This window comes from Coffea eugenioides, unplaced genomic scaffold, assembly GCF_003713205.1.
Source record: "Coffea eugenioides isolate CCC68of unplaced genomic scaffold, Ceug_1.0 ScVebR1_2987;HRSCAF=4117, whole genome shotgun sequence".
In the NCBI taxonomy this organism is placed as follows: Eukaryota; Viridiplantae; Streptophyta; class Magnoliopsida; order Gentianales; family Rubiaceae; genus Coffea; species Coffea eugenioides.
The window spans coordinates 1-11,271 of NW_020863521.1; the positions used below are offsets into that span (position 1 = coordinate 1).

At 42.5% G+C, this 11,271-nt stretch overlaps 1 protein-coding gene across 1 annotated transcript; it reads right to left on the reverse strand.

The window, feature by feature from the left end:
• Window positions 1-91: 91 nt before the first annotated feature.
• On the reverse strand, window positions 92-1,987 carry LOC113757336 (the record flags this gene model as incomplete). Its single annotated transcript, XM_027300688.1, has 1 exon — window positions 92-1,987. A coding segment is annotated over exon 1 (1,896 nt), but the record flags the coding sequence as incomplete, so codon positions are not given.
• Window positions 1,988-11,271: the final 9,284 nt, after the last annotated feature.

An 11,271-nucleotide genomic window follows, 5' to 3' on the forward strand; every position in this document is an offset into this window, starting at 1 on the left:
TTCCCAGGATTCCAGACAAATCGTCTGAGCTACTAATTTTTCTTTGGATCATGTTGTAGGAGGACGGCTCCTTAACCACCGCAAAGTTTACCGGAATCGTTCGGCACTTCGGGGACACCCCCACCGTGACCTGGAGAGTGATCATCCCTTCCGGCCTCACCGGAGGACCAGCAAAGCCGATCAACGGAGTTCGGACCGGTACGAGCTGTCTATCCTCCAGCTGCAGCTCCTTGAAGGTCTTATAATACAGCACGTCTATGGCGCTTCCGTTGTCTATATACACCTTCCTCACCTTGAAGTTACAGGTGATGACTTCTATCACAATGGCTTCATGGTTATTAGAGGCCAAAGGGACTGCGTCTTCAGGCCCATAGATTATTTCCTCATACATCTTCAAACGCTTGGCCGAGCTCTCCCCCGTGGGAGGGGGACGGTTATGCCGCCGAGCTGCATGACTATCTCCACCCGCAGGTCCTCCGGCGATGGTGTTAATCACCCCCGCCAGGTTCTGTATTTCCTGCTCGGGAGTTCGGCCACGGGGCCCCTGAGGCCGGTCCCGCAGGTAGCTCGGGCGTTCCGACCTGGGCCTTCCCCGTTGCTGGTCAGCTCGTTCCTCTCGTACAAACTGCCCCAGATGACCTCGTTTGATGAGCTTTTCAATGTCTTTCTTGAGGTGACGACAGTCCTCCGTATCGTGCCCCACATCCCGATGATAAGCGCAATACAGACCTTGATCCCGTCTACTTTTGTCCCCAACCAAAGGTCGAGGAGGTCGGGATAGCCCCTCCTGCTCCATTACTGCGAGCACTCGAGCTCTGGGTGCCGTGAGGCCAGTCCAGGACTTGTCCCCTCCCATCGGGCGACTCCTGGGGAGGCGGTCATAAGCACCCCTCCTTCCCTGGTCAGGCCGTGCCCTCACTTGGTCGGCGCCCTTCCTGCGCTTGTCATCCCTCAATTTTTCTTGTGCACTCTTAAGGCGATTGGCTTCCTCCGCGTTGGCCTTCTCATGGGCTCGATCTAACATCTCCCGAACTGTCTTGGGAGGTCTCTCCACCAGCTCGGTGTACAGCTTTTGCTTGCGCAGCCCGTTGATGAAGGCGGCCATGACCACCTTGTCGTCGCGATCTCGAACCTGAAGGGACTCATTATTGAAGCGCACCATGTACTCGCGCAAGGACTCCTCGGCCTTCTGTTGGATAGTCATGAGGTGCGCGGTGCTTTTAGAATAAGCTCGTGAAGAAACGAACTGTGCCGAGAACTGCCGTGCGAGCTGAGTGAAAGAACTGATCGATCTAGGGGGAAGCCCCTGGAACCACTGCCGAGCCCTTCCTTCTAGGAACATTGGGAAGGTCTTGCACCTGACCGCATCCGCGGCCGTTTGTAAACGCATCTGTGTCATGAACACAAACAGGTGGTCTTCCGGATCCGTAGTTGCGTCGTAAGGCTTCATGTTCGGAATTTTGAATTTCGCGGGCAGTTGAAACTCCTCGATATCGAGCACAAAGGGGGAAGCAATGTACCTGTCCGCTTCTGGGTCCAGAAGTAGGTCCAATTCGTCCCGCACCTGCTGTCTCTCTCTCCGGGGGGAGAGGTCTTCCCTGGGGAGCCTCCGGACGGGCTCCGGGTGTTCAGTCCGGGAGTTCTTGTGAGAAGGCTCCATGACCTCGACTTGCTCACGCGTGACTTCCCGGTGTGCTCGCTTGGCCCCAGTTTTGGTGGGACTCCCAGTTCGGGATTCTGACGGATCTGCTCCCTGAACCTTGGGCTCCTTGTCCTGATGACCTCCCGACTGCTCTTTGAGATAGTTCATGATTGCCTCGAAGGTGGGCAGGTTTTCGGCCACTGTCTGAACCAGTTGTTCAGGCGGGATTCGTGAGGGCCCTGCCCCTCCTTCTCCGGGTGTTGGACCCCGAGAGGGGTTTTGGGAGCCACCACGCTCGGTCCCCTTGGACCCGCCAGCGTTCCTCTGCGACCTAGTCTTCGGCATGACTCGCAATGAAGTGTAACGTGTTTCCCACAGACGGCGCCAATTGATGCGACTGCCAAAAACCGTGTCCGAGCTGATGGGGCCGACCTGATTGGAACAAATCGAGCTGGGATCGTGCTAGGTGACCTGAGAAGAAAGAACGGAGGTGGGACTGATGTCCCCTGGGATAACTCCGACGGTCAAGTTAGTTTGGCCGTAGAAGGATATAGTAATAGTAGAGAATACTTGTGAGCGTACCTTGCGTAGTCTTGATAGCGGAGTATATATAGGACCGTTCGAGTTGTAGTTTCCTTATGGGAGTCAAAGTTCCCTTAGGGTTCGGAGTCTTCCTAGGGTTTCCCGCGGCGGCCCCTAAATGTTCGGAGACGGCGGCCCATCAAGCCCATCATAGGAGACCCCCGACATGCCGAGCTGGCTTTCTTAGGCCGAGCTGGCCCATGCCAGCCTCGAGGTACCTACTGCCGACCTGCCGCGTGTGGTCTACCGACCTGACACATGTCATGCGTGGATTTGCCCCACTACACCGAACAATACTCACAGTCATCGTCATCAAGTATCGGCAGAAACTTAAGAAAAAAAGAACATCGTGCGTAAAAGGTTCAGATCTCTATGAAAATTATGTCAAACCCAGATTGAGAAAAGCCCATGATTACCTGAGGGTGCTTAGACTGCTGAGTGAACAAAAGGGACCCCGAGAGATCGAACGTTTCTGAAAACCAAATCCACGAACTGAATTGCAGAGGCTTCCAGCGCTGATGCTGCTAGTCGAAGATCCCTCCTTTCTTTTTCTGGTTTCTAGCCGAAGCCCCACTTCCCAACCTAGCCCGCAGCTACTTTCTTCAGCTTGGAAGCTCTCCCTTTCTCTACCCGGAGCCCAACTTTCTCAATCCCTCCTACTTTCTTTTGTTTTCCATATTCTCCCTCGGCTCCCTTTTTCCAGTTTCTTGCTTTTTCCTTCACCGAAGGTTCCTCACTTTCTCCGCTACTCTTTACCCAGCCGCCCACTTTTCCTTTCTTTTTTTCCTTTTTCCCCTAGCTTCATGGCTTTCTGTTTTTCTTTCTTTCGCTCTTGATCTCAAACTCAGCCGCCACTGCCCTCTCTCTCCCATCAGCCGTTCCTTTCTCCTTCTTTATATCCCTCAAACCCTGATCTTTACGGCCCTTGATAAATCTCATTTCCCCACTTTTCTATGACCATCCGATCACTCTTCATTCCAGATGAGAGCCAGGTAGGATAAAATCAAGGCAATGCAAGGGTAATGGGAAAACTGCGAAAAAAAAGAAATGGGCTAAACTGCATTTTTACTTCTGCAATTTTTCCGTGCATTTTTCTGCTTAACTTGTAACATGAAGAAAGGGCTAGGATCCTATGCTTCTCATGATTTGTGAGCTTGTTTCCCTTTTATTTTTATTTTTTTTTACAAATTTTATGCTAAAAGTCTTACAATAAAATAAACATCTAAAAGGGAAAAAACGAATACAAAATAAAACTAAAATAAAATAATAGATAATAATAATCTAAAATGCTATACAAGTGCTAAAAGTCTAAAACCAAAATCATGAAATTAACAAATAAAAATAGATAAGAATTTATTACTAAAACAAAGAGTAAAAAAATAGAACAAAAATTATTCAAAAATTTGGTGTCTACAATTTTGAAAGTACAGGATTGAACTATAAAGACAACAAATGAACCAAAAATGTTTGGTGCTTAGTTGAAAAGCAAAATAGCTCCAATTCTCATTTATCCTCAGCCCTTCATACGCTTAATTTTCCGAATTGAAGGCATCCCTAATCTGTCGAGGCGAATTGCTCAACGAGCCATAGTTGGGAACATGTGGAAGGAGTCGTATAACTTGAGTTGATGCTCTGGATGAGAGACGCTCACATTGGACAATGCATCAGCGACTGTGTTAGCTTCCCTATAACAATGTGAAAAACGATCAGGATCCTCCACGAACTGCCAAATCTGCCTAATCTCTCGTCGAATCTTCCAAGGGCAGTGAATACGTTTCTGAAGAATTCCAATTAATACCAAAGAATCCGATTGAATATAGAGATTCTCGAAACCCCTATGTATGCATGTTTGAATGCCAATAAGAAGAGCCCGGGCCTCCGCACTTAGACATGTAGTTTCTCCAAGATATGCCGAAAAACCAATCAAAGGAATGCCATGTGAATCCCGAAGAACCCCACCTCCTCCACCCAATCCTGGATTACCCTTAGAACAGCCATTGGTATTTAGTGTAAACCGACCAGTTTCCTTTGGTTCCCAACGAACAAGTTTGTACGTGACATAAGTGTGAGATGAATATGGCCAATCATACAAATGATAGAATGAATGAGCCTTGAAAACTTGTTTGAAATAAATTTCCACAATGGTATGGATTTCCAAGGAAATGGCAAGACAAATGGCGGGCGATCTCATATGGACATCCTCAAATAATGCTTTATTTCTTGCTTTCCAAATTTGCCAACATACTATACTGGGAAGAATGCGTCCAATGAATCGCTGTATCTCTGAATCATATGAGTGCAACCACCAACCCACTATACGGGAATGTAAAGAAGAGCCTGGAAAAGTCAATCCACATGAAGCTCCAAAATAATTCCAAACTGTTGAAGCTATATGGCCTTTGGAAAATAAATGTTCAATTGACTCCTCAGATGCGGAATCACAGCAGAAACACTTTGATGGTAAATGTAAACCAAGTTTACATAACCTATCTGGTAAAGGCAGCCTCTCCAGCAACAATCTTAACATGAAGAATGAAATTTTGAGTGGGATTTGAGGATGCCAAATGCTATCAAAAACCATAGACTTGTTTCGTGCTTGCTTAATATCCCGAAATGCCGAAGCTAGAGAGAAGTTTCCAGATGTTGTGGACATCCAAATGACTTCAGCTTCACCCCAGTCTTCCGGGACTGGATGCTCTAAAATAGAGGGAACCAGATCCGTCGGCAATGTCTGATATAATCTAATCACATCCCAGTGTCCATTGATGATAAAATCACCAAACGACAAATTAGAGACAACCGTCGTACGGAGAAACAAGGCACCCCCTCCCAACCAATTGTCGTACCAAAAATGACAAGCTCCGTTTTTTATATCCCATGGCATAGATAGCTCCACTTGTCGACTTACATTGACCATCCTTCTCCAGATTGCGGAGTCCATTGACCTGATTTCTACCTGACAAGGATGTAGTAGTCTACAATACTTAGCTTTCATGAACGAAGCCCACAACGAGCATCCCTTTCTGAAGTTCCACGAAAGCTTGAATGAGAATGCTGTGTAGATGTCCTGTAACCTCCGGAAACCACCTCCTCCCTCATCTACCGGATAGCACATCTGAGACCACCGTATCCAGTGAAATTTAGACTCCTCGGAGGATGACCCCCATAGGAAGGTCGAGAAGGCTTTTTCTATAGTTCTAAATACCTTACCCGGGATAACCGCTGCTGACAACAGATGTACTGGCGTCGTTGCCAACACATGTTTGATTAGAACTATTTTGCCTCCAAGAGAAAGCATCCTTGATTTCCATGACCTTATTCTCCCTAGGATAGATTGGCAAACTTCCCCAAAATATGATGATTTACATCTGCCAAAGTAGAGGGGGAATCCCAAATAACGTATCAGAAATGGTTGATAATTAAATTTGGTGATACGTTCAATCATCTTTTTTCTTGCCGGTGATGTCGAGGGATGTACTAAGTAACAACTTTTCAGCACATTTATCAATTGTCCAGAACACCTTTGATATGCATCTAGCACCTGCATGATAAGCTTTAGAGAATAAGAGGATCCATTTGAAAAAATTAGAATATCATCCGCAAAAGCCAAATGAGTTATAGTAGGACATGCAAAGTGGACTTTGAAACCCACAAACCCCGATTGCAAAGCAAGATTATTCAATCCTCTAGGTAACACCTCAGCTCCTATAATGAATAAAGCAGGCGATAATGGATCACCCTGACGTAGGCCTCATGTAGATTTAAAGAAACCATGCGATGCCCCATTTATAATGATAGAAAACCAGACATTGGAGATCAATCGCCAAACCAAATCAATGAATCTTTCTCCAAAGCCAAATCTCCTGAGAACACCAATGATATGATCCCATGCCACTCGGTCATATACCTTAGACATGTCCAGTTTCATTACCACATTACCACCTCTAGTCTTTTTCCCAATACCCGACACCACCTCCTGTGCTAGCAAAAAATTTTCTGTTATATTACGGCCCTTCACAAAGCCTGTCTGCTGGGGCGAAATAATTTTGGCAATAGAGAAGCACTCTATCAGCTAAGATCCTGGATAACAACTTGTTGAAGAAAGTTACACAGACTGATTGCAATATTAATGAGAAAACTCCTGAGGATTTGGCTTTTTTTGAATTAATACAATTGAGGTAGAGGTGATAAATCGAGGCAACTCTGCCCCACAGAAAAAGCTGAGAATTGCCTTGTAGACATCTTGGGCAATAATTTCCCAGGCTAATGTAAAAAATTTACCTGTGAAGCCATTGGGGCCAGCAGCACTATCCCCATCCATTGACTTCAGGACTCGATGAATCTCTTCAATCGAAGGCACTTCTTCCAATTTTCTATTTTCCTCTTCCGATATCATGTGCAGAATCATATGTCGCATATCAGAAGATGACTCAAGATAGCCAGTGAAGAGATTAGAGAAATATGATATGGCCTCAGTTGCTATATCAGCATTGGTGTCCACCCAAATTCCGTTCTTCTCCAATCATCATGTCTTTTGTCCATGCTAATTTGATTCGGTGTATTATTCCTTTAATCCGTATCTGTCTTACAACCGCATGGAAATACTTTGAATTGCGATCTCCCTGTTTAAGCCATTTTGCCCTGGCTTTTTGGCTCCAAAATTGCTCTTCTATTAACAATGCATTCCGCAACTCTGCCTGAGCCTTACTGAGCTCAACCTGAAGTTCCTCCGATGCATATTGATCCATCGATTCTTCTGCTTGTTTGACCACCACTTCCGCAGAACATACAACATCAAATATATTCCCAAAATGTTGCTTGTTCCATGTATGAATAGCCCTCCTCATTGCCAATAATTTAGAGCACAAAACACGTAGCGGAGATCTACTCACATCTTGATTCCAAGCCTGTCGAATCACATCCAATAGTTCTGGTTTGCTTGTCCAGACATTCAAAAATCTGAAAGGTCGTGGACTATTGTCTGATCGATCAGAAAAAGTAATTTTCAATGGTGCATGATCCGAGGGATGTCTTGGCAAATGGAGTACAGAAATCACGTCTGAGAGATCCAAACAAGACCCATTAATTAAAAATCTATCCAATCTCTTTGAAACCCGAGCTCTACCTCTCCGATTATTAGACCACGTGAAACTAGCTCCTGAAAAGCCAACATCCAAAACCCCTGCCTCTTCCATAAAAGACATGAAATCCGCTCCTTCCGCTATAGCAAACGGACGTCCACCTCGTTTTTCGTGAGGGGCTAAAATAACATTAAAGTCACCCGCAATACACCAAGGTAGTGAAACAGGCTTGTCATTTAATAATGAACACCATAAGCCACACCGCTCCTCTAATGAACATTTAGCATGGACAAAAGACATGATGATTGGAGAAGAAAACAATTGACTTTGAACATGTATGGAAATATGCTGATCCGAACTACCAATAATGGAACACACAAAAGGGCTACTATAGAATATCCAAATATCACCCGATAAGTTAACAAAGGAATAATCAAATAATAACCGTAGACGAATGGACTCAATTTTAGACACGTCTAACTTTGGTTCACAAATGACAACAAACTTCAAATGGTAAGCACGAACTAAATTTATCAATCTTCTTAGATTAGGGGCTTTAGCAACCCCTCTGATATTCCAAAATAAACCACTAATCATGAGAAAAAACCTGGAAAGAGTTTTGAGATGATGTCGCTGAATGTAGCTGTCTGTCGGATGGGAAGCCAGCTCGCACACCCTTAAAACGATCTTGTCGGCAATCCATTTGAACACCTACAGATTGGTCAATGTTTAGAGTGTGTATTGATGGCTCAACCGACTTCTCACGTGGTATAACCAATCTCGGAGATAAATTTCCTATGTTAGTTGGCAAAGTTACTTCATCAGCCGCATTGGATTTGGAATCTTCATCATCAGCTCCACGCAAGTCGACATAAAGATTATCTATCTCAGTGGTGTCGGACCTTTCATTATAAACTAATCCCAAGTTATGCTCCTCAATAAGCTGGGGCCCCGCTGAATTATTCCCATTGGAATTGTCGGTTTGTGGCCCCTCACAATCATTTCCATAGCAAACTGTCAATTGGTCTTCCACTACCGAATGCTCCTTATGGACATGCATGGCGACATCAGCAACCGACTGTGGATGTGCATCAGTTTTTGAAGCTGCTGTTTTTTTTCCCTCCTTGACCGTGTAAGCGTCGGCAACTGCATCGTTTTGCTCAAGTGCTCTAGAATATTCCATTGCACCTATTGACGTTCCTTCAATTTCAATTACGCCCGTAAGTCGTGCCTCTTCAGTAGCTGACTTGAATTCCATTGATGCTTTCCCTTTGGCTTCAGTGTTGCATTTGTCAGCAGTTCCCTCAGATTCCTTTCTTACAGCTGTTGTAATTCCTTCGTCTTCTTTCTCACCAGAAATTTGCATTTGTTCAGGAGCTGTTGTACCCTCTTTTGATAATTTATCTTTAGCTTCTAAGTCATTACATTTATTTGTAATGACTAATTTATGCTGAGTATTTCCAGATAGCTTTGAACCATGCTTAAGCCTTTTGGTTTGATTGTTTTGGTGTTGATGTCCACCATCGATGAAGTTCTTCTTGCAGTTTTCAGATGAATGACCCAATCTCTAGCAAGATGAGCAATATCTTGGCATATCATCTGGTACAATTTTTTGCCAAAAGCCGGTTTCTCCTTCAACCACCACCCAGATTCTCGATAAAACAGGCTTTGCTACATCGATCTCCACGCATACCCTTGCCACACTAGGACGCGTCCCAGCAGCCGTTGCCGAATCCAAAAACAATGGTCTTCCTACTGGAGATAATATGGAAAACAATGAATGTTTATCAAAATAATGGATAGGTAAATTTGGAAGTTCAACCCAAACTAGAACCAGAGAGGATTCTCTGAGCACATGAAATTCCTGGGACCATCGAAATACACGCATTGGAAATTTGACTAATTGCCAAATCCCTCTCATCCAAATCCTGTTAAAATCTGTTTCAGCGGAGCACTTGATCAGAACATGCCTGTAATCCATCAAGCCAATGAAAATGTGGTCTTTTAGATTTAATGAAGCAACGAACTTGCGAATATCTTCTAAAGAAGGTCTCCCATGAGAGAATTTTCCAACTAAAGACCATCGAAATGGCTTCGCAAGTTTTTCTGCATCTGCTCTGGAGAAAATGACTGCAGCTTCACCTTTGTAGACAGTCGCTTGCCGAATTGGGATAAAAGATGTTGAAGGTTGTGAAAAAAGTTGGGAGAAAGATTTTTTTTCTGTAGGAGATCCTTGCCCCTCAGCCGACGGCTAAAGGGCAGCCATGAAACGTAGAGCAAGCTGAAGAAATTTTTAGAGAGAGAGAGAGAGAGAAAATTTTAAACTGATCAGCTTTTGCTAAACCATTCCACGATATTAAAAGAAATGTAGTCGATTTTTGAGCAGTTGGTTTATGATCTATTACGTGATTTTTTTTTGTAACCAATTTTTTTACTTGATAATTATATACAACTTAATAAAATGTGGTATAAGACAACAAATTAAATTGAATAATACAAAAAAGTCTACTATTTCACATATATTTGAATCTACTGAATATCAAAGTTCCAATAATATTATTCAAAACAATTGAACCCATAGAAGAATACTAATAAGTTATTCTCTATACAAGTGCTCCAAGATTTGTAAAAATAAACTAAAATTATAAGAAGTAGAGTCTTGAATTATTAAAAGCCCTTATCAAAATTAAGACCAAAGCTTAATCACAATGGCTAGTTCGTCTCAGCATCCAAGCCCCATCTCTTTCTCAAATCTGCTAATTAGTAGCTACAATGAAAAATATATTTGCTGAAATATAAAAATTTTTCAAAAGTAATAAAAATTAAAAACTAAAGCAAGAAATGTTTCAAACTTCTCTTTTTTCATAAAAAGAATTCAAAAAAAATCAACAAAGTATAAGAAACTAACCATTGCCAAAAATTGAAGCATATTCGGCCCCAAAAAATTTCTCCAACAGTTTACCATGCTTTTCCATCACAGATGACATTTGATGCATTTTAATTTCTACCAATTCCAAACGCTCTTTTAGTAGCTCACATTCCACTTGATGTTCTTTAAGTGTTTCTTCAAGTTTCTTATTCTCTTCATGTATTGAAACAGATGACATGGATATTGGTTTTGGACTATAACCAAGTCCCTTGATATACCCTGATTTCTTACCAAGAACTTAATCAACGATTTGATCTAGAGACATAGGATTACCCTCTTCAATTGATTTTTCCCAAAGTTCTATCATTTCATTCTGCAAAAGATGTTAGATAACATTAAAATTTTAATTAAGGAACTCTATACATGCATTTGTTAAAAAAAAAACCACAAACCATTATTCTTTTTTTATAATAAATTTTGGTATACTTACATATTTTGCCTCTGACAATGGTGTTGACCATCCTTTTGTTTCGTTATAATGAGTATATTTGAAGACTGTGATCATATCAATTTCTTCACCATCATTGGATTCTTTCTTACTTTGAAATAAAGAAACTATAGTTAGAGAATATAACAATAGCAATATTAACATATATTTATCACTTAGCATTTACTAGCTCCTCGTGGGTTACAACAAATGATGCAAACCCTTGGTTGTGTAATATTTCTAACTTTTTTTTTTATTTTCCTTGTTTTGTGCACACCTTGCCTATGAAACAAAGCAATACAATAGAATATTAATGCATTGTATTACAGGAATTGTAACTAGCCAATTAGATGAATTGGCCAAACTTATGAATACTAAAGTAAGACATAGGTAAAAAAAAAAGGTACTTAAAGGGATCTCTTACTATGATTTTGGGGTTTGACCAGTATGTGCAAAGATCATTCCACTACTCTTGAGTGATATAATTAGGTTTGTTTTGACGAGCTTTTTCAACCGAGGCAAAAGATTGAAACTTTTGGCTATTAATTATAGTTTCGTAGTCAATACATTATTATAGGCTATGATTTTTGCTTCATAACTAAACATTTTG